At 39.4% G+C, this 21707-nt stretch overlaps 7 protein-coding genes across 10 annotated transcripts; 1 reads left to right on the forward strand and 6 right to left on the reverse strand.

Moving 5' to 3' along the window:
• Positions 1–266: 266 nt before the first annotated feature.
• Positions 267–3372, reverse strand: LOC18012060. 3 transcript variants are annotated; one of them, XM_006395493.2, is made up of 14 exons: positions 3288–3372; positions 2766–2869; positions 2578–2689; positions 2355–2480; positions 2160–2264; positions 1982–2068; positions 1786–1901; positions 1592–1693; positions 1393–1506; positions 1249–1305; positions 1034–1154; positions 854–928; positions 720–755; positions 267–598 (listed from the first exon to the last, which is right to left on the reverse strand). In XM_006395493.2, the coding sequence occupies exons 2-14, from the start codon at positions 2795–2797 to the stop codon at positions 485–487; spliced, it is 1197 nt and encodes a 398-aa protein (XP_006395555.1). In that variant the 5' UTR covers positions 2798–2869; positions 3288–3372; the 3' UTR covers positions 267–484. The 3 variants fall into 3 exon arrangements, with proteins under 3 accessions (XP_006395555.1, XP_024007067.1, XP_024007066.1); XM_024151299.1 differs by lacking the exon at positions 3288–3372 and adding an exon at positions 2997–3138; XM_024151298.1 differs by lacking the exon at positions 3288–3372 and having other exon boundaries at positions 2766–2878.
• A 953-nt stretch (positions 3373–4325) lies between these two features.
• LOC18012061 (GDSL esterase/lipase At3g26430) lies at positions 4326–6454 on the reverse strand. The gene is made up of 5 exons (XM_024151401.1): positions 5725–6454; positions 5406–5615; positions 5133–5302; positions 4783–5053; positions 4326–4701 (listed from the first exon to the last, which is right to left on the reverse strand). Exons 1-5 carry the CDS (start codon positions 5957–5959, stop codon positions 4445–4447), a joined length of 1143 nt encoding a protein of 380 aa, XP_024007169.1. The 5' UTR covers positions 5960–6454; the 3' UTR covers positions 4326–4444.
• A 307-nt stretch (positions 6455–6761) lies between these two features.
• Positions 6762–8614, reverse strand: LOC18011953 (glycine-rich RNA-binding protein RZ1A). The gene is made up of 4 exons (XM_024151402.1): positions 8485–8614; positions 7989–8112; positions 7152–7836; positions 6762–7039 (listed from the first exon to the last, which is right to left on the reverse strand). The coding sequence occupies exons 2-3, from the start codon at positions 8097–8099 to the stop codon at positions 7168–7170; spliced, it is 780 nt and encodes a 259-aa protein (XP_024007170.1). The 5' UTR covers positions 8100–8112; positions 8485–8614; the 3' UTR covers positions 6762–7039; positions 7152–7167.
• Positions 8615–8735: 121 nt separating this feature from the next.
• Positions 8736–10736, forward strand: LOC18012197 (tRNA (guanine(10)-N2)-methyltransferase homolog). The gene is made up of 6 exons (XM_006395497.2): positions 8736–9004; positions 9085–9296; positions 9403–9720; positions 9830–9904; positions 9989–10063; positions 10142–10736. Exons 1-6 carry the CDS (start codon positions 8803–8805, stop codon positions 10691–10693), a joined length of 1434 nt encoding a protein of 477 aa, XP_006395559.1. The 5' UTR covers positions 8736–8802; the 3' UTR covers positions 10694–10736.
• A 107-nt stretch (positions 10737–10843) lies between these two features.
• On the reverse strand, positions 10844–13830 carry LOC18012103 (eukaryotic translation initiation factor 4B1). The gene is made up of 3 exons (XM_006395496.2): positions 12437–13830; positions 11299–11712; positions 10844–11172 (listed from the first exon to the last, which is right to left on the reverse strand). The coding sequence occupies exons 1-3, from the start codon at positions 13642–13644 to the stop codon at positions 11154–11156; spliced, it is 1641 nt and encodes a 546-aa protein (XP_006395558.1). The 5' UTR covers positions 13645–13830; the 3' UTR covers positions 10844–11153.
• Positions 13831–14174: 344 nt separating this feature from the next.
• On the reverse strand, positions 14175–17648 carry LOC18012198. 2 transcript variants are annotated; one of them, XM_006395498.2, is made up of 12 exons: positions 17314–17648; positions 17008–17158; positions 16556–16813; positions 16294–16468; positions 16143–16204; positions 15891–16054; positions 15645–15801; positions 15419–15553; positions 15097–15335; positions 14843–15002; positions 14674–14749; positions 14175–14578 (listed from the first exon to the last, which is right to left on the reverse strand). In XM_006395498.2, the coding sequence occupies exons 1-12, from the start codon at positions 17391–17393 to the stop codon at positions 14298–14300; spliced, it is 1938 nt and encodes a 645-aa protein (XP_006395560.1). In that variant the 5' UTR covers positions 17394–17648; the 3' UTR covers positions 14175–14297. The 2 variants fall into 2 exon arrangements, with proteins under 2 accessions (XP_006395560.1, XP_024007552.1); XM_024151784.1 differs by having other exon boundaries at positions 16556–16819.
• A 624-nt stretch (positions 17649–18272) lies between these two features.
• LOC18012104 (protein PECTIC ARABINOGALACTAN SYNTHESIS-RELATED) lies at positions 18273–21582 on the reverse strand. Its single transcript, XM_006395499.2, has 11 exons — positions 21096–21582; positions 20847–20897; positions 20671–20761; positions 20476–20552; positions 20272–20360; positions 19992–20111; positions 19700–19816; positions 19461–19604; positions 19246–19369; positions 18965–19156; positions 18273–18878 (listed from the first exon to the last, which is right to left on the reverse strand). Exons 1-11 carry the CDS (start codon positions 21420–21422, stop codon positions 18519–18521), a joined length of 1692 nt encoding a protein of 563 aa, XP_006395561.1. The 5' UTR covers positions 21423–21582; the 3' UTR covers positions 18273–18518.
• Positions 21583–21707: the final 125 nt, after the last annotated feature.

A 21707-nucleotide genomic window follows, 5' to 3' on the forward strand; every position in this document is an offset into this window, starting at 1 on the left:
CTCTTGAAATAAGCCACTTCCATTTACACATCTACCTAGCTCTCTGGCTGAATCGTTTGTCTTTCTTTTTTTTTTTGTTATAATACTAACAACATAATTTCTGAAATTTTGTTCCGTTCTCTCTTCTTTTACTTAATTACAACAATCCTTATATTTGTCTAAGACCGAAGAAGGGTTATAATAGCAGTCAAATTATAGAATAGCGTATTACCAGCTATAATAATTAACCAGTAAATAATTTTCTATCAAGAAAATATAAGGTAGAAATGAAAAGCTTGTAAGAACTTCGTTTCACTGTTTTAACACTACAAGTGTGTTTCAAGAATGAATGTGTATTATGTGTGTGTATCAGTGTATATTTTGAATATATGTGCTATCATAATCATAATCATGATCATCATATCAACATTCTATTTTTCATTTATCCTGGAAATTCTATCTGAACACTAAAAGTTTTTTCTTCAGTTCCTCCTCTGTTTCTGGTTTAGGTCAGTGTAGAGTTTGAAGACGCAGATGCAATTTCTTTCAGATATTTCTGCTCTGATCGAGACATTCTTTTCTGAAACATTGTCCATTCCCTTTTACATCTCTCCCTTACCTGACCAAAACACATATTCAATAATTGACAAAAAAAAAAAAAAAATTGATCTAAAACCCGACTAATCAAGAACCCTATAAGTAGATAACGCTAGAAAATAATCGCGAGTTCGAGTTATTACCCCTTGGAATGCGGATTTACCATTTTGCGCGGTTCCCTGATAAATGTATCAAGGGATAATCTCATGGTGAAAATTTTGAACAATGAAGCTAATATTTAAATATAGAAATGTAAATATTTTGATCATCTATATACCTGGCCTGTTAAAGAAGGAATCTTTTGATGAATGATCCATTGAGAATCCACAACACCAATCTTCTCATGTGCAGGCTGTTTTATTGTATCAAGAAAATGCTTTTTCTTAGTTTCTCAAAGAGTTTTATGACAATAAAAATATATACGCATTTGTGAGTAAGTTATATTTGTTATCTTAACCTCGACACATTTCCTTAGCGCAAAATCAAGACCCCAACCGTGAACCAAGTCGTTCTGAATCATATGCCACACGCAGCGCCACGAGTCTCTTGAGAAAACGGGAGCCATAATCTCTATAAACCTAACAAACAATAATCGTAAAAACCATTAGACTAAGCAAGTTGGAATATTTACTATGTATAAATTTTGGTTTTCAAACAAAACGAGATCCATACCCTGCACAGGGCGGTAAGTGAGGGTCCTTGCAGTGACCTGGTTTCTCTTTGACTTCTCTGTGACATTTTTTTGGCAAGAACACAAAATTTCTTAGTTACTTTAAACATAGGAATTGACATTTTTGAAGTGTTAAGTTTTTTTACTTGTGAACTTCGATTCCGGGTATTCTTTTTGTTATCTGCCATGTGATGGGTTTTCTTGATTCCACACCGGGTTGCGATATTTCAAGACCATGCTTCTTTACAAGCTTGATGTACCTGCAAGATGAGGAAACTTTCTTAATAACTTCTGACTAAAATTCTTGGAGATAGAAAATAAATCAAAAGAAACAGAGAGACCCACTCTTCTGCATCGAAGTTTTCAACGCCAAGATCTTCATCCCAAATGAAAATGTATTCATATGGTGCTATAATGTCGGGATGCAGAAACCTTTTAGCATACCACCTTCAATGGTGCCAGAGAGTTGTTTAGAAAAAAGCTTTAGACGTGAGGATCAATGAAAACGTAGAAAGACAGGTAAGAGGAAGTTTTGTTACCACTTGGTTTGCTTAGGGACACTCACGTGTATTGCTCGTTTAGACCATTCAAATTCATCATATTCCGAGGTTCTTCCATCGTAATGAAACAGAACAATAGTGAAATTATCTGAGAACTGTTGAGAGACTCTTAGCTTTTTCTTCTACGGAAAAATCAGAAAGAAAAAAAGGAAGAGAGCAAAAGAGAGAGACATACTTTCTTGACACAAGCATTGATGTTTTTTCTCTGTTCATAAGAAACGGTAAAAGCAACAAGATACTTAGGCTTCACCACCGGTAAATCCTAAAGAAATAATAAAAAAAAACAAAAACATGATTCAGACAGGTCAAAGACTAATAGATGTCCAAAGATCGTGTTAAAACTAGGATCATACATCTTTAGGCAATCCCCACAATCTTCTCAAGTAGAAATCCGATTCAGCTGCAACAAAACTTGGAGGCAACATCTCTGCACCTCGAGGATTTGATGGAACCCAAATCTGCAGAATCCAACAGATCTTGTAACTAATCCACAAAACACTCAAACTCGAGATCAATCATGTTCAAATGAAGGAAAAAAAAACACACACCTTATGAAATGCTGCATCACTTGACTTAAGCCCTTTTGATGGACTCAATGTAGCTGATTTCTCCAGTTTCTCATCTTCAACATGAACAATATTAACAGAAGGAAGTATACTTGATGGAAAATTCATCTGCCACAAATTTAGTAATTTTTTTTATTAAGATATCTTTACAAATCAGATCAAAACATTAATAAATTACTGAAATAAAGTAAAATTAAAAGCTTACTTTAGTTAGTGACAATGTAGGGAAAGATATTCCTAGTAAAAATCCGATAACTATTCCTGCAAAAGTCGCTGTGAGGAGCATAAAGCCGTCATTCGGTCTTTTACTAATCGAACTGCAAAAAAAAGAGAACAATATGAATCATAACTTTTATAAATAACTCAACAAGTCAAGACTCAATAGTCACAAACCAGCGTAGTGAATTCTCTGTTCGGTTTGCCATGTTCTGAAATTGGTTAAGTTGACTAGAAACAATTTCATTCAACGGAAGCTTCAATCTCCGTGACTTTGCTACCTGCATCATGTCAAAATAATGAGATCCAAGTTAGAAAAAAAGTTCTGGCCAAGAACCACAAAATAGAAATGAATGTATTTCATTGAAATAATAACACTGTGAGCTATCTTTGTAATAAATTACGTACCCGTAATCAACAAAGTAAGACAAATGACAAATTTCACAAGTTATGAACTTTGTTTGGGAAAGTAAACAAGGAATCGAAAGTTATAAAAGAGACAGTAATTTCTAGATTCAGACATAAGAAGGGGTTTAAGAAGATAAAAACATAAAGACACGTTACTCTTTGAAACGAACACCAAATTTTGATCAACAAGTAAAAATGACTTTTATTTTAGTTTGATCATTTTTCCAAGCAACAGAGAAAGATCGATGAACCAAAAAAAAACACGTTTAAATAATTAAGCAATAGATTTACCAGGAAGGAATTAGAAAAGAAAAGAAAAAATCTAAAAAAGTCTTCGTCTTCTTCGAAAAGTATGATGAAGTTGTCTGAGCTTTGTTCGTTCTTCGCGGGTTTAATAAAACAAACTAAAAAACTAAAAAATGGAAACAGAGTTGTGTTGTGTCATGTGTGTACAGAGAAGTTGTAATCAGGTGTGACGCGAGGCACGGGAAGGAGTTGACTTTGAAGAAGCTCGTGGAAGGAGGGTGACTCTCACGAAGCAGCCAGACTGGAACACGATCCAGGTGTTGATTTTTAAGTGGATGAGATTTTCTATTAGATGGGCCATGTGCCTCTCCTAACTAAGTGGAATGAAAAAATATTAATTTTCTTGAATGGCATTACTGCCCTTTCCGAATATAGGAAGGTCTTAGGTGAAGTGGAGGCGACGAAATCATATGAGGTTGAAACAACTATAGGAAGAATTGTCCGATTAGTATACCATCCTCCTAATAAAGCCATGAGGAGTTTTGTGGCCATTAAGAAAGGATGAAAATGGTAAATAATAAAGATAATAAATGATGGTTGAAAATTGAAATGATCTCTTGAATGGAGTTGAAATGTTTTTTGAAGATTACCAATAAGATAAAAACAGTTGGAAGAGATATTAAGAACATAAGTTAGCAGTTAAGATTCATCTAAAGTTTTATCTAATTTAAATGATGATCTTTAACCTTTTTAATAGTATCATTTTCTCTATAATCATCCAAAAACATCTAACCACACTGTTTGAAATTTGATCATCCTATGATTGATGATATACATTTTCAATTTCTTATTGTTTGTTTTAACCAATTATTTAAATCGTTGGCTATATATCTTCGTTCTATTTGTCCACCCAACTGGTAACGGTGACAACAATAAAAAAGTTTCAGACTACAACGTTATGAAATTTTGCTATTTTAGCTATCTAACTTGATATATCTTGCAATTTACAAATGTTACCTCCACCGCATTTCCATAAACTATATATATTAGAAAATTCAAATATAATATGACAGGTAGTTGCGATTTCATTTTCATGAGCAAATTCTCGCAAGTATAGACAGAAATGAAGAAAACCAATATATATTATAAAGAGTCCAAAAAGCTTTATTAGTCCCCATTTTCAAAGGTCACTTTGGTCATATCTATCTGGTGCAGACAAGTTTAAGAGGAAGAGAAGGATCTGAAAACGCCCCGCCGTTTATTTGCTGAAAGATCCAACGGTTTGCCGTTTCAGTGAAATGCACTCCGTCCCAGCTAACTCTCGACGACACGTCGGTACAAGACTTGGCAAGAACAATCTCTTTCCCTTTCACCATAACTTTAGCTCCACATTTGATAAGCTTGTTGAAATTATACTTGCCACCATGTCCACAACAAGCCACCAACGGATATTTAAAACCTAAATTCAACATAGTAATAAACCATTAGAACCGGTCTTAACCGAGATTGAGTCACCTATTGTTTGTTTGGTTTGAAATACCAAGTTTCCTGGCTTGAGTGATGAGAGTAAGCTTGATAGAGTAAACATCAACATAAGTAATTGCAGCTTTAGAAAGCTCTTTTCTTAACCCAATCACTCTTGTTTTGAGCTCGGAATTGAAATACCGAGCAATCTCGTTGCGGGGAATCGCACAACCGTGACTATCGATTTGAGAGGCCGGTACAGGAAACCGGTCCAAAACATACGGTAAACAACCGATTGGAGCTGTGTTGTGTATCCAAAATCTTCTTCCTCCTTTCATATACACCTTCTACAGAAATTAAAGACGGTTAATTCAGTTAATCAAAAGTTATATGTACATCTAGTTAACTGTACTACTCTTTGCTTACACGAATTGCATCGGAGAGTTGATCGAGAACATCTGGAATGTAAGCCTTGATTTGATCTGTTGTCATGTTGAGTTTTAATCCTGCTGTGAGATCGTTTTGACCGATGTCGAATGTGTACAATGCTTGAGAAAAATACTCTTTTCTAGGAAGTAATTGCTTGAACACTCCACCTATATTTTCAACACAAGACACGAAACCGGATTATAATCAAAAGCTAAGAACTTTACATGTTGTTGAATGTTTTGGGATCAAAAGGTTGAAGCTTTTGAGTACCTCGATTGCGAATGAGTTGTGATCGTGTGAAGAAATCGGAGAATTGAACCAATTGAACGTCGAGAGAGATTGGACTCACACCGCTCTGAGAAATGGTCGTGTTTGGTGGCCGGACGGTGGAGCCAGCGGTGGCGAAATTGGCACCATGGCTGAAGTTAGAACCGATGGAGTCTAAGAAGGCATTTAGGTATGGTAACCCTAATTCCTCCGCTGATTTCAACAATTAAGAAAAAAAGGATTCAGATGGGTCACTAGAAAGCTAAGTAAAGATTCCAAATTTGTCAACGACGAGTTGTAAGGATGTGTGCAAGGCAAGCACCTATGAAGTCAACGATGAGTCGACCATCTGAGAAACGACCGGAAGGGGAGTGGAAGAAGGTTTGACCATTAGGATAAGGGGCCTGTCCGAAGGCGGCGGAGAGGCCACCGGTGTCGGAATTAGAGTCGCCGAAGTTGAAGATCGCCGGGAAACCACAAGTCGGAGAGCAAACTCGAGGATTTATGAGAAATGATGCTAATGAGACAAACGATATCAGGAACCGTTGAGTTTGCATTACTCTTTTTGTTTTCTTCTCTCGAGTTCCTCTTCCGGTAAAAGCTCTCGCTTGGTTTTGTTAATAAGAGCCAAAACATGGAGAAAAAATTCAGTATTAGTGTACTACTTTGTTGCTATAAAATAATGAAGTCAAATGTTTACGCTAATCTCGGCAGAACTAATGTGATCTTTATTTTTTTGAACGACTAAACTAATGTGTGATCTATTAAGTCTTTAATTATGTTAAAATTGTTGATTCACAAGACCATCTAAATGATGTATGCTTACAAATTATTCAAGTGGAATTCGAGCATCTATTTGACTATATAGAGAAATATAAATTGCCAAAATTAAGAATCAAAGATGGGTCACGAGCAAGAGACGGAGGAGACGCAAGAGGCACGAAGAGAACCCACAAAGAATAAAGAGGACGTCCATAAACTAGACAAGCCACCAGCGACCATGGCTTATAGAAACTTCTTTAATCGAAGAAAATATTGGATGTGACTTGAACTATGACACTAGTTGCACAAGGATCATTATTTTCCCTGAAAATGGTAAGACACATTCTTTGCTCATGAAGGGAGATGTTTGAATTCCAGTAGCCAAGTATCAGCAATGTATATTTCCCAATTCCATCTCAAGTTTTATAGACCGGTCGTTATTTCTCAGCTAAACCCAAAGTATCAGATGATCCTGCATCATTTACCAGAATCAATAAACGGCATAATCCCCTAACATAACAGCATTTGAATTTTACCAAATGTCGACCCTCGATATTTCCGCAGGGATCAATCACACGTACCTGAGGCTTTTGCAAATTTGGTGTTAGGGGATAACCCAGGGATTCATTATGATAAGCATAAAGTAGCACATCTCAAATTGTGTCTCAAACCACAAGGTTTCCATACGGACCAACATATCAAAAGGAGAGCACTTAAGGAACAAAGCCGACTCTTGAGTTTAGGGCCAAAACAGAGACACATCTTCTTTCTTGAGCTATCCAAATACATTGAAGAAAAACAGACCATCCAGCGGAACTTCAACTTCGCACTTGACAAGAGAGCCGAAAGCAGAAACCTTCCACTCCTTTCCTTAACTGCAAAAAATATATCAAAACAGTCCTCCACTTATTAGTCTGTAGCATTACCATTTTTGACAAGAAACTATAGAAAAAAATTGATTAACCAAAGCAAAAGATGCATCCATACCCTCTGGAAAAGAATTCTAGTGAAAGCCACCAGCTCTGGGGCGGTCATACGGAGCACGGCTGTGCCTCTCACCTCCTGGACCTCCACGGCTGCCACCATCCCGGCTACGTCCTCCAGAACGTTCTCCACTGCGATCAGGCCCATAGCGACTACCTCCACCATCCCTAGCACCATCCCTACCATACCTATCATCCTTTGCACCATACCTATCGTCTTTTGCACTGTACCTATCATCCTTTCCACTGTACCTATCATCCTTCCCACCATACCTATCCTCCTTGGCACCGTACCTATCTTCTTTTCCACCGTACCTATCATCATTTCCACTGTACCTATCGTCTTTTCCACTGTACCTTCCCCCACCACCTCTACTAGTTTCAGAAGGACACTCCCTTGCAAAATGTCCAGGCTTGCCACATTTAAAGCAATCTCCACCACCTGAACCTCGTCCACCACCAGAGGGACGGCTACGGTCACGGTCATATCCGCGATCACCACGACTACGGTCACCATCATGATCTCTGCCTGACCCACCTTGATGTGGCTGAGCTTTATCAACAGTTATTGTTCTCCCGTCTAAATCCATCCCATTCATTGCTGCAATAGCTTCATCCATAGCTTTTTTCTCATCAAAGGTGATGAACCCAAAACCACGGGAACGGCCAGAAAACTTGTCAAGAACCACCTGTATCAAAGATAAGGTCATCCATCTCTCATGAGAAAGTTATATCTAAATGAAAATAAGCTAGACATTATAAAGTTCAACCAAATGAATCGTAGCTTCATCATCGCAGCAACTAGAGCAAATAGCCACTAAATAGAGAGTAAAATAATTACCTTGGCCTCAAGGAGGTGACCGTACTTCTCAAAGGCATCTCTGAGGCCACGGTCAGACGTTGACCACGCAAGCCCACCAATGAAGCAGCGGTACTCTGGATCTTCTGACATTCTCTAAAACAAGCTGCCAAATTTCGTTTTGAAGAACATAAATATGATTCCAAGAGAATCCAATAAGCGTATCCTAAGATCCTTTACAGCAGCTAAAGAAATAAACTTATGACATAAGATCCTGAAGATAATATATACGATTCAGATCAACAGTGTGAACCAAATCTGAACTTGTTCTCTAACATGATAAACAAAACAACAGGATACAAAACTAGGTTACGCGGTTGTGAGATGCAAACATGAAGCTAATTTCAGTTGATATCTACTAGCAAATCACATATTTCGAATTCGTAATTGCGCAAAGCTTTGGTTGACGATGACGACAAACATACAAGCGAACAAATAGTTCAGTATAAGCATAGTGAAACAATAAAACAAATCGTACCAGAGAGAGCTGAGAGTATGAGATCTGATCGTGGTTTTGCGACGGAAACCTAATTTCTGGAGAGAGGAGAAGCTGCAAAGAAACTTTGGGAAACACACATATGAAGCAAACGCTAAAAAGTCCTATCGTATTCTCGCGGTGGTCCTTTCGTCGTTTCACAACCATTAATGGGCCTGAATAATGGGCTTTGTTGGGCCTGTGTAGAGGGTTTTCAGAGAGGTTTTAGTCGCCGTCGTCTTCGTTTCGCCGTCTTCGTCTTCTTCTCAGGTCTCTTGAGTCTTGACGAATTAGGGTTTTTGGGTTCTGGGAGAAGAAGAGATGTGGTTTCTGTGTGTTTTCTATCACAGACTGTTAGACTTCAGAAAGCCAGAGGTTGAGGCTTTGGCCGAGCTCTTCGGAGAGGAGATTGCAGACAATGAGTCTCTCCAATGGCGTCTTCCTGAACATCACCATAACGATACTCCATTCCACTTCGTTCAGCTTTCTTCTGAGGAAATCGCCCAGAACATTGCCAAGCGAAGTACGATTTTTATCTCTTTACATTTCTTCCTTTAAATTGGTTGTTTCACAAAACACTAAAGAAATTTGGGGTTAGTGTAGGCATTTTGGTGAAAGGGATGTATGAGCTTTGGGGTGAAGGAACTTGCTATGAAGAGCTTAAAGACTCCATTCAAAGCTACCCTGATTCTCGAAAGCTTCCATTTCTCAGTTCTGGTTCCACCTTTAGAATCTCCGTCGAAACTTTCGGAAAGGCTCTGACTTTCGACGAGCAGAAGGATCGGATTAATTCACTTACTTATATCCCATTCGAGGTCTGATTCCACTCCCATGAAAGAATTGTTTTTTTTTTTGTTGGGTTTAGTCTCTTTTGGTGTTGATTCCTTTATATGAACACATTTGGTGATTTAACTATTGCAGGGAAGGGTGAACTTGAAAAACCCAGATCACAATTTTTTCCTCATGGAAATGGATGAATCTGAAGAGAACAATGGACTTCCACCTATTGTCCAGAGAAGAATCTTTTTTGGGAGAGAGGTTGGTTTCGCTGATAGGAAGCTTTTACCGACTTTTCAGTTGAAATCTCGGACTTACCTTGGCCCGACTGCTATGGATGCTGAAATGGCTTTCTTGATGGCCAATCAAGCTAAAGCTACATCTGGAAAACTTGTGTATGATCCTTTCGTCGGTACAGGGAGCATTCTTGTTTCTGCTGCCCGTTTTGGCGCAATGACAATGGTTTGCAACCTTCCTCCTTCAGTTTCTTGATTCCCATTTGCCCCTTTATTTTCATTTGCTGTTTCGGTTTCTGGATTTAAAACTGACAGAAGAAGGGTTATTGTGTTAGGGTGCAGATATCGATATCAGAGTAGTGCGTGATGGACGTGGTCCAGACTGTAATGTTTGGAGCAATTTCAAGCAGGTTTGTTCCGTAACTGCTCCTGTTATGTTTCGTTATTTCCTTTTTTGATATCTTGGATTCTTAAATTAATGATTGTTTCTGCAGTATGGACTACCTATGCCAGTAGCTTTACTTAGAATGGATAATAATCTTCCTCCTTGGCGTTCCGGGCTAAAGGAGGTAATACTCTCTCTCATTACTTTCATTATTATCTCTGTCGAGATCACCAATTTATGTCTTTTGTATCCATCGGTACAGATATTTGATGCAATTATCTGTGATCCACCTTACGGGGTTCGAGCTGGTGGACGCAAGTCCGGTGGCAGGAAAATCCTTAGAGGGACAGTGGATCCTTACACCGTCCCTGATGACAAGAGAACAGATCACATTCCATCCACTGGTGCGTACAGTCTAGTGGAGTGTGTTCATGATCTGCTTCACCTTGCTGCAAGAATGCTGGTGATGAAAGGCAGGCTCGTTTTCTTTTTCCCGGTTTTGAGAGATGAGAATGGCAGTGAGGTCAAGTTTCCAGAGCACCCGTGTTTCAGGCTAGTCGCTGTCTCCGAACAGATCCTGAGCTCGCGATACAGTCGGGTTTTGCTAACAATGGTGAAAGTAGAGCCTTATAGTGAAGAGGTTGAGGAAGCTGCTCGTTTAATGCATTTAGAGTTTAGAGAGAACCATCTTAAGTGGTTAGAGGATGGTAATATTCATTCCTCTGTGTTTAAACCTTCTGACTCTTCTCAGATTCACGCTGATTCCAAAACCTTTAAAGATCCAAAACCTAAGTATAGAGGGAAGTATGTGTAAGCTCACTTATTATCTGTTGTGTATTCCTTCGGTTTATGCTGAACGCTTGCGTTTTGACTTTCTTGTTGTGGAGACCATTTCCATTTCCAATACAAATCAACTTTCAGGGTTACTGGCAAAACAAATGTGTTAAGAAATACATAACAGAAGAGATGAGAAACCATAATTTACTACAAAAAAATATAACAATCAATTCGAGAAAGTATAACAGAAGAGAGACAATCTCTTGAGACACACGCCTTCGCTGCGCAGAAGACCAAAACAAAACAACGAGGCTCCGATTCCGAGGATGGACCAACCAAAAAAAAAGAACAAAGATTAAGGTTTTTTTTTTCTTCAAGGAGATGATAATATTTTATTAATATAAATTAACGCTTCTCTAAGTCTTCTTCAAAATCTGGGGATTGTGTAGTAGTAGTAGTTAAAACATCCCACCCACATTTGGTTCTTCGTTTCCTTCTTACCATCCAGACGAGGACCTGTCAAAAAACCCAAGATTTGAAAAATTAATATGGCATTGACTGGCCATTTCTGGTTAAGTTAAAGACATGAACCTAAATGCAACATCTTTGTACCAAATGAGATTTAGATAGTAATGGACTAACCTGTTGCTGAAGAATCCACGCTCTTTGCTTCCTTGGAAGTTTCTTCGCTGCTCATCGACAGGTCTAACCCAGGCATCAATGGCGCCACGTGATCTGGGTCTCTCTGTGGATTCAAAACTTCTGGATTCATCTATTGATCCAGACCGGGAATGTGTTCTTTCTGAAAATGAACCTGTTCTGCCTGCACCAGACCCGGGTCTCTGCCTGAACCTGACTTTGTCGTCCAACTCGCGGGTTAGTATTTCCAGATCTTTCTCTTTCCCGCGTATAGTTTCAGGTAAGTCATGGTGATTATTATTACTGTCGCTTTCTTGATCAGATTCCTTGATCTCTGGAGCAATGGATTCCTTCTCGAGTTTTTTCCTTAGTTCTTCAATCTCTTCCTTCAACATCTTCTCTTCTTCTGTTTCAGGCCTGGAAAAGTTGGTTATCACAATACAGAGATCAAACAGCCGCTTGTCATAAAAGCTAAAAAGAGAGCATCGCAGAGCTCGTAACATAAGAACCAAACAAGATGCATCTCAAAACTTTCATTCAGGCAGAGACTATAACATGCATAAACAGAAGGTAAATTCTAGACCCAAGAGAAACAATCAGAGCTTATCTAACAGGCTTTGGCACTCAATCAATCTCAGGCCTAAACCCTAAACCCAAAATAAAAAATGACAATGTCAAAAAGAGCTCCATTGAAAGAACATCAATGAGTCTGAAAGATATGCAACGAGTAGTGAGTACCACACATTTTCAGAACTTAACATCATGTAGAGAGATTTGGAACTGATATACGCTTCAGACATGTTACCAAAACAAAACCACGAAAGTACACGGAATCTCTTCAAATAAGAGCCATTAAGGATCTGTCACCTAGAGCAGAAGTAGCAAAACTATTTTAAGTTTTCATTTCCATACATTTTAATTTCCTACAATCATCCAACTACCTAAAGATTGACCAGCATCATAATGCATCACGCATTTAAATAGTGCTTCAATATACCATACTCTCTGATTTAAGCACTGGTCAAGCAGAAAATCACCACGCAACTTAAGAAAATGAATATTCAGATAGCTCCAGCGACATAGAATTAAAACGTATCCACAATCCTTAGTTAAACTCAAAAAGATCAAGATGAATAAGGACCTGTCAACCCTGCGATGCTCGAGTTCCATATCCATCTTGCGCCAATCCTTCCCTTGTTCCTCCAGCAACACTTCGCGAGGCTTCGCATCGCCAAAAGGATTCACCTTTGGTCTCGGTTTCACCACATTATTCAATCCTGAACTCTCAGACCTGTTTGATTGAGCACTAGAAGGTCTGCTCGATTGTGCACTCGTTGGCCTACTCGTTTGAGAACTTCCTTTCTTAGCCTCAATCTCCGAATCAAGCTTCTTCCAGTCCAAACCTTTCTCCGCCAATACATCCTCTCTTGGTCTAGCTGCCCCAAAAGGGCTCGGCTTACTCGACTTCGCAGCAGCTGGAGGAATTTCGCTTGCTCCTGAGTCCACCTTTCGTGGTTCCAAAACCAGGCGACGACGCTCCTCCTGAACACCACCTCCGGCGACTCCTCTGGACCAACGGTCAGATTCCCGGCCTGAATCACCGAAACTGGACCCATATGTAGATGATCTAACCGGAGCTTGCTTTTTACCTGCAGCCCAATTATCAGTTTCGTCAGCTTTGGAGAAGCCACCTCCACCTCCAACTCCACCGCCAAAACTACCACCACCTCCGCCACCGCCTCCAAAACCACCACCACCACCGGCTCCGCCTCCGAGGCCACCGTAACGACCCTGTCGTCCTTGATCGAAAGACGGAAGAGGCTTCTTTGCTTTACCCCAATCATCAACCTCGTCAGCTCTCGAAGGTTGCGGAAAATCTGAAACCCTAGACGGATTCCCCCTCCGGTCATCATCAAATCCGCCGCCGTAGGGTCTCCGGCCACCACCTCCACCACCCCAAGACCCATCGGAATCATCTCGATCTCTCCCCATTCGACCAGGAGGCCCACCAGAACGACCGCCGTAAGACGAGAATCCACCGCCTAACCGCCCAGGTTGCATTTCGTCCTCCGAGCGTTGCCTAGGACCAGTCGGTAGCTGAAGAATCTCTTGCTGCGTCAATCCAACAGAATTTCTACCTCCAGGTGCTGTGTAAGCACCAGAGGCAAACTCCGAGAGAGTCATCTTCTTCTTCTTCTTAGACTTGACATTATTCGCAGCCTCCTTCAGGCTAGGAAAGCTCTGCACATCCGCCGCAGTCGCCGTAGCTTCCGCCACTTGCTCTTCATCGGCACGCTCCGCTTCATCTGCCCATGCCCCAATCCCAATTCCACCCCAAGGTTTCGACATCCAGTTTAAATCAGAATCAGATAAATTCCCAGATCTGAAAACACGAAAGGTGCTTGTGATCTATTTCTCGAGGAACAGGAAATTTTTCGGAAATGGAAAAGTAAGAAGATCTAGGGCTCCGAGGAAAGCTTAATCCACAGAAAGAAACCGTCGAGAAAATTATTCCTTTTGCGTGAAGATGAAATTTTTTTCTGGGGAAAATCATAAAAAAAAATGGGATTTATTCCTTTTGAAGCTGTTATTGCATGCTTCTGAACGAAGGAGAGATAGACGGAATATCGAGTACCACGCGTTAGAGAAGCACGTGTGTTACACGAACCAATCAGTAACGAGAGATGGATGGAAGTTACGGCTCGAGCGTGTAGTCACGTGACGTGTAAGCAAGTGAGAAGTGACGGTTGACTTCAATCAAATGAACGGTCCTAAATGTATCATTTTGTTTATAAAAGAAACATGTATTTGGAAAAAAATCATTATCACTAGAGATGAAATATCCTTTAGTTGTGAGCAGTGTGATATTGAAGCATAGATTATATATAAACTCCTTTATTGTTGTTGTTTTATTAAGCTAATAAAGATGTAATATCACTAGATAGAATGAGAAAGGAGGTCGTATGTAGAAGGTAAAAGAAAAGCTTGTTGATCTGATATAGTCATGCATGGCTACATCGGAGAATGAAGAGAGCAGGACCATGAGATTCGACTTGAATAGAAACTGAATCTTTTGTTGGTCCGAAATCTTTGCCGCTCCATATCTCGTGGCTCTTACACGAAGCTCCTTGAATATTCTGCTTGTTCTGAAGAGCCTTGGCAATGTCTGATATCTTGGCTGATATTGTTGTCTTCAAAGGGTTTAAGTTGAAGAAGGCGACATATATTTCACCTCTTCTTCCCGTGGCAATCCAAGAACGAACTCCATTGGAGCTAGCTTCGGCTGCAAATGAATTTAAATTTAATGCCAAAGATTAGAAAAGGGGAAATGTCGAAGAAACAGAGAGGATAACTTAGTTGATTTGAAAGAGAACAAACCTTTCACTGGATTTAACACGGCGCAAAGACCGGAATAACTGTTTTCTAGTGTTCCATTACTGTGGAGCTCCCACATCTGAAGATTTTAGCGCGTGTGTTATATGAAAGTGAAGATGTAAGAATATCAATGGTAATTAATAGCGAGAGAGATCGAGAATCGTTGTTGTACCTGGTTTGCATCGAGTTTGCAAGGTGATAACGCACCTCGACTATAATCTTTGGAAGTGAGCTTTTGCTTCGAGGAAGCTCCCAAACAAGACTCTGCTTTATCATTTGTTTGTAAATGAAGCTTTCCTTGATAAAGCTGGTTGTGTTTCATCTCCTCATCGCTGCACCAAAATGAAGCAGATAAATTGGTCACGGGAGGCTTATGAAATGTAAAGTGAGTGGAAGAAAAAGGTTTAAGAGAAAGAAGAGTCATACGAAGCTAGTAGAGCTTTTCTGTTGTATAAGCAAAAGTTCTTCTCTGGTTTTTCGCTAGAGTATTGGTTCCAACAGATTTGTCCACGGTTCTTGTCTACAATGGACCAAGTGTTGGCTTTTGGTTCTTTGCAGCTAGTGAGACCAAACGCATGTTTGGTTGATATGTTGTTGGCCGTTGGATGATGAGGATGGCTTTTGTGCATATTCCTAGATACTCTTGTCGCGGTGATGTATGGAAACTGTAAGAAAAGAAATAGGCAGAGTTTGATGACAGAAGTCTTCGAAATACAGAGATGAGTTTTGAGGTTATGATTCAACAAACCTCCTTGTTATTAGAGCTATAAGAATTTATTTCCAGCAGTGTAGGATTTGTGATCAGATTATAAGTGGCGTCATCAAGCTTTCTCACATCACCTCCAAACATGAGAGGGGACTTTGCAATAGACCACAATGTCATCTGAATGATAAGCAAAAAGAGCCTAAGAGACATGCGATATATGGTTTTAATGATTACTGATAAACTATGCACTGTGTAGCTAGAGTTATACCTGTGTCTTTTGTTCTTCCATGTTAAGATTACACGCTCGATGAGGTCCGAAGTTTGAACCTGGATCAGTAAGCCATCCAAGAGGTAACATATCTAGGTCTGGCCATGATTTTCCTTGTAACCCTCGTGCACCGATCATACTAGAAGCAGACATATCCCTGGAAGAATTCCAAATTATATGAAATCAAAGAAGGCTAAAAACTCGGCAACAGGATTTCCAGCTAAGTTAATGCACATGAAGCTAGACCTTGAGATATCGAAATGTGCCACCACGTCTTTCCATGTGTCCCAATCATCACCTGTTATTCTGTACATGTTAACCAATTGGCTAACTTCTTTAGCCATTGTAGGTGTCACACTCGCCCCTGGAGATATGGAGTACAATACAGGCCGATCAAGCTCCTTCAGAACCTGCAAACAAAAAAAAACGAATTCCATTTCTATGTTACCTCTGACTTTACCAGAAGATTTTAGACAGTACAAATAAGAATTAACATACCTCTGACACAAAAGTTATCTCCTCTATATTGGAGTCAGCACCAAATACGCAGTCATGTTTTACTGAAGACCAAGAAAATGAGACAAGATTGAGATATTCAATATATTGAACTGAGACAAGATAGTTATGTAAATAATGTCAATTCTCTTACTGAAATCGACGCCCCATTCAGCATATTGTCGATAAAGAGACCTCAGGAACGCTTTTCCTGCACCTAACTTTGTATTCACACTCATGAACCCATGTGACATCCACACACAAGCCTTCTCCTTCATCCCAATATCTTTCGCCCGCCACTGTCTACCCAATTCTTCATAAGCACCTCCCTGAGGCACAAAAAGGTAAACAATCACCAAAAAGGAAAAAGAAAAGATCCAAACTCTCACTTTCATACAAACTTTCAAATCAAATACCTTAACACTGTCCATAACAAGAGTGTTTGCGTTATAAGCCTGTGTGCTTATTCCTCCCATAACATGAATCCCAAACTTCAAACCCATTCCATGAACTTTCTCAGCTACTTGGGTGAAACCTTTGCCGCCTCTAGAAGATGGCCATCTTGCTGGATCAGGATGCATCCTTCCCCATTCATCAATCACATCATACCCAAGAGAGTCCACATAAGCTCCTTCAACTTTCTTTCTATACCAAAGGTAATCCACCACAACATACTGTATCCAATCCACACACACACAACACAGGATGTTAAACAAAAACCCAAAATATCACATTCCAATAACTCAGTTACAGAGAATTAAAAATCCAAAATTTCAACTTCCAAATGAAGAAGAAACTCAATTAGCCATCCAAAGACGGGTCCATTTCATTTTGAACACTTAAGGGTTTTTGGTGTTTATGCAAATACCTGATACCCATGAGGAAGAAGACGCTTTGAAATGATTTCAGCGCTTTGCAAGAACTCAGCTTCAGAGATAGTCCAGCAAAAGGAATCGTACGAATTCCATCCTCTTGGAGGAAAGCTCGCATGTTCGTTCGACCTTGCGTTAATCGGTAAACTGAAATTTCGCGATCGATCAGAGAAAGAACATTCAACTTACAATCAGAGCCAAAATCAGAATCGACCCAACACAACAAGCTTGAAATTTTCAAGACGGATGAGGTGAAAAAAAAAAAAACACAGTAGAGTGAAGCGAAGAAAAAAGTGGAGTACCTATAAATGGAAAGATGGAGGATGATGAAGAAGACAATGAACCGAATCGACCCGGTTCTCTCAAGGGATTGTCCGATCATAGTGATGAGACCCGATTACGATGCCTTCTTTGTGTTTTAATTTGTTTCTCGATTTTGCTTCCTCTTATGTGTTGTTGAGAACCTGAGAGACTAGAGCACGCGATTCTCGTTAATGGCGGGTACTACTACTAGTTAGCGTGACAAGAATTAAGAAGAGATGTAATTCTTTTAAGGATTAGATTAGTAACCGTTGAACTATTGTAAGAGAAATTAAATGATACAAAGAAAAACCTATTTTCAGAAAAGAACTTTGCGACTTTCTCACACACTGTTTTGTCATATCTCAAAAGTCTTTTTTGCATGTTTTAGCAAACTGATAAAAGACTATATGCATGCACCTGAGAGATGACAAAAGACTAAAGAGGAACATATGTTTCTAGGTTTCAATGAGTTGTACAAGTGTAAAAAAGATTATTTGTAAGAGAGAAAACAGAACCAGCATAAGAAATGTAGGTTTTTTTCGTTTTTTTTGAAGTTCATCACTTGTAAGTTGTAACTTCAAGTTCTAGTGGAATTCCAGATGTCTCTCGGCGAGATGTAAGGTATACAAATTGAGTTAGCTGAACTCGTAAAAGTCTTGTTCTTAAAAGTTTTCTTCTTTCTTGTGTATTTACTAAAATAAACGTTTAAACAAGTTTTGAACCCAATTCATAATAGTCCAGTGGTTGAAAATTTGAAATGCTCACCTTGAAAGTTGAGGGAACAAGAGTTTCAATCATGGATAGTCACTGTGAATGTTTTACTATTACATGGTAAGAAAACCCGGTTTTGCCACAAGTCCTGAAGATTTGGGATTCGATCCGGGATTCCCAAGACTTAGAATCTCTTAATCATGGTCTTAAAATCTCTTAATAATGGTATAGATTAATCATGAGGTTTGGAATGTTTTCTCCAGGAGACCGCTCAAAGTATCTATGTAAACTTTTGTTTTCTTCACTAGAACTTTACATAATATCAAAATGATTACAAAGAGTATGTGAAGGCTTTGAAGGGTTAAAAATAAGGAATAAGGATGAAAATAAACTACCATATCTCTATAGTCTGTTGCTCCTCAGACAAATCTAGACCAAACTCATCTCCTCTCTTTCTAGGCCAATCGGCTCACAATGCAAGACAAAAGCATCATCAAGCTTTACACATGCACGGAGTGAGAGGATTTTCCCAAAGATCGTAGTTAGGGAAAGTTTCTTCAGGCAAACCGGTCCGTGTTTGATGAGTTACAACTACATCTTCCACAAAAGTTGCCCATCCCATGTAAGGATCCCCAAATGATTTCGACATTAACCCTTTATCCGGTTTGATTGATTTCTGGCGATGACCCATATATCTCCGTGCTCCAATGATCAATTTTGCAAAGTTTCCACCGTGTGTCATTACAAACACATCTGACTTCAAACAGACCAAGAAATCTAGAGCCGCGAGGCTTGTTACGTGCTTTCTAAAGCTTGCTAGTTCCTCCTTGCCTGCTAAATCCTCCTTTGTTACCTGGTTTGAAAGGACAGTTGTTGTGAGAGACAAGCATGCTGATGATGCATTATAGAATTTGAGGAGATAGGGTCCGGTGCGGTTACCAAATTTGGAAACATGTTTCTTAGTGGAGCCATACGGTTTTGGCCGCCATAGACTTGACCAGATGCTACATAGATTTGTGTTTCTTTTGGATATCCCATTGCGCGTAGGATCACAGCAACTTCTCCTGGCTCAAGAGGGCATCGACCTTCTTTGCGCTTCTGCAAAGCGAGCTGCCAGAGATGGGAACCATTCTGCAACACATGTCAAGCAAATTCATTTAGGCAGGAGTTGAGGTTGTTTAGGCATCAAATAGAAGTTATCAACCACTTATAAATGTCACCTTGAAACGTCGAGGCCATTCCTTTTGTCTGTATTCTGCCATTCTAGCTTTTTCTTCCCTTGTCCCCACGAAATCACAGAAAGATAAACCAACCATTCCTTTCTCGAATCTAAGATGAAGAGCCCTAATACAAGACACACAGAATAGTTTTGAGTCAAAACAATGCATAAGGTCCCAAGTTTAAACAAAGTTCTAGAAGTCTGATATCTCCATACATATACGGATTCGGATTTCCAGTGCGATTTCTCATTCTAGCAACAAGTGAATCAGCCATCTGTTCTATCTCTGGGAGAAATTTGAGAGCATGATAATTTACACGGCATCGTAATCTGTTGATTTCTTGAGGTACATTGTCGTACCTGAAAAATTTCCAGCACCACACGGATATATCATTCATCGCTTATAAAGAAAATTCCAAAAGTCTGAGCCCTATACTATAGAATATGTAGTATACCCGAGTCGATCGACAAAAGGCTTCAAGGCCATTATCTTTTTCTCCTTTATCCGAGGCAAAACATTATCTATATAGAACTGGGCTGCTGCATATTTTGGAATGTTTTTGACTGTTCTTCTGCAGAAGATTAACAAAAAGCTGAGACAAAATCTTTGTTCTGATATATAAAAATTGTGATAGATTTTTTTAATCAAATATGTACACAGGGGATGACGCCATAAACCCACAAGCTCACTTTTGAAATCTTCAAACAAGTATATCATTAACAAATAAATGGAGTTGAAAACCAAACCTTATACTAGAGAATAACTCTGCTTTGTCAGTGAACCAGTCAGGTATATCTCGAACAATTCGGACATCATCTTTCAAGTAATCAATGAAATGGTCTACATCAAAAATATCTTCAAATTTTCTGCAAAAGAAAGTAAACGGACTCGGTAAACTATAAATAAAAGAGAGAGAGTACCTGACTCCTTTATTCATGTGCTTAAATAATCATAACTAGAATACAATGCAGCAGCAGTGACTAGAAACTTAGAAAAATAGTTCAAGAAACATCTGAATAAGCCTACGTTTGATCTTTCCAAATTTGGTCCTGCTTCAGTACTGGTAGAATCAGAGTTGCATTCATAATCTTGGCAACAGCTACTGCATTACAGATCTGTAAACAAAAGCCATGAAAGGGCATAACTCAATAAAAAACAAAGCAGCCATTTGGGTATTGATCCATGATTTGACAGTGGAAAGAAGGAGATAAAAGCATGGAAGATACATACAGCAATTCGCTGCTGATTCAAACCACCCTCAGCATGAATGAAAACATAGCCATTTGTTTCGTTCTCAGGAAGAAGATCTGAAAGAAAAAAAGTTGATGAAATCTAATAAGCAGCCATCAAACAAAACCCGAATCAAGGAAAAAAATTTGAACTTTCACCAAAAGACATATCAACAATGTCAATGGCGATTAATACCTGAGACTCCACCAATCCGCCGCTCAGCGCAAGGTTTCCAAGAAGTCGTTGCAGACAAAGGATTCTCCCAAGGAGAAGGTGATTCTTTTACCTAGAAATGCAAAAATACACAATTTGATTAAAGGGATTCAAAGCTTATGCATTTGACAAACACATTCCAAAGTTCAAACACTTACATGAGGGCAGTTAAGCACAATTCCATCCTTTTTACATAAATATGGTGCATTCTGCAGAGACAAGAGATCTTAGTTTGAGAATAATGTAAATCCAACAAAAACCCTTGATTTTCACTCAGAAGAGAATTCGTAAGCAAGCTAATACTTTTCTAAATCGATTCAACAATTTGAACATAGAGCCTGAATCTGAGAGACGTGAAATTTTTAATACCAGAAGATCTCAGTTCTTAGATCGAAAGGAAGACTTACCAAGTGATTAATAATCCCGTAAACGGAGATCAAGCTTGCGACGGCGAGAATCAATATCAAGAGAAGCGATATTTTATTCTTCTGAGGAGAAACCCTAGGATCGTCGCCGAGGAAAGGAAACAAAGAGTGAAACCCAGGGACTGACCAGATCGGACGGTCTCGATCTCTCGAGGGATGACGTGGGCGTCCATCTTCGTCGTCTCCGCCGTTGGGAGAGTGATCGTATACGTGAGGCGAAGACGAGTCCTCATCTCCGCCACCGCCGCCACGTAGCGGAGAGGAAGAAGATCGGCCCCCGAGAGAGCTCGAGTGCCGCAACTCCGCCATTGCTCGCCTCGGGCTAAAAGTCGCCAGCTTATATATCGATTCTCTCTCTATTTCTTCTTCTTCTTCTTCTTCTTCTTCTTCTTCTTCTCTCTCTTTAATCTCTGTGGATAGCAACACTTCTTCAGCTTACTATGTGCAACGCTGCCATGTGAGGAAAGACCTTTGGAGAGAGAGACTCAAACACTCAACAGACGAATTAAAGAAAGCTTTTTTGAAGACAAAAAAAAAAAAAAAAAAAAAAAAAAAAGCTTTTTTGAATGGCCTCAATGTTCATCTTCTAAGTCA

This window comes from Eutrema salsugineum, unplaced genomic scaffold (genome assembly GCF_000478725.1).
Source record: "Eutrema salsugineum unplaced genomic scaffold, Eutsalg1_0 scaffold_6, whole genome shotgun sequence".
Classification (NCBI taxonomy): domain Eukaryota; kingdom Viridiplantae; phylum Streptophyta; class Magnoliopsida; order Brassicales; family Brassicaceae; genus Eutrema; species Eutrema salsugineum.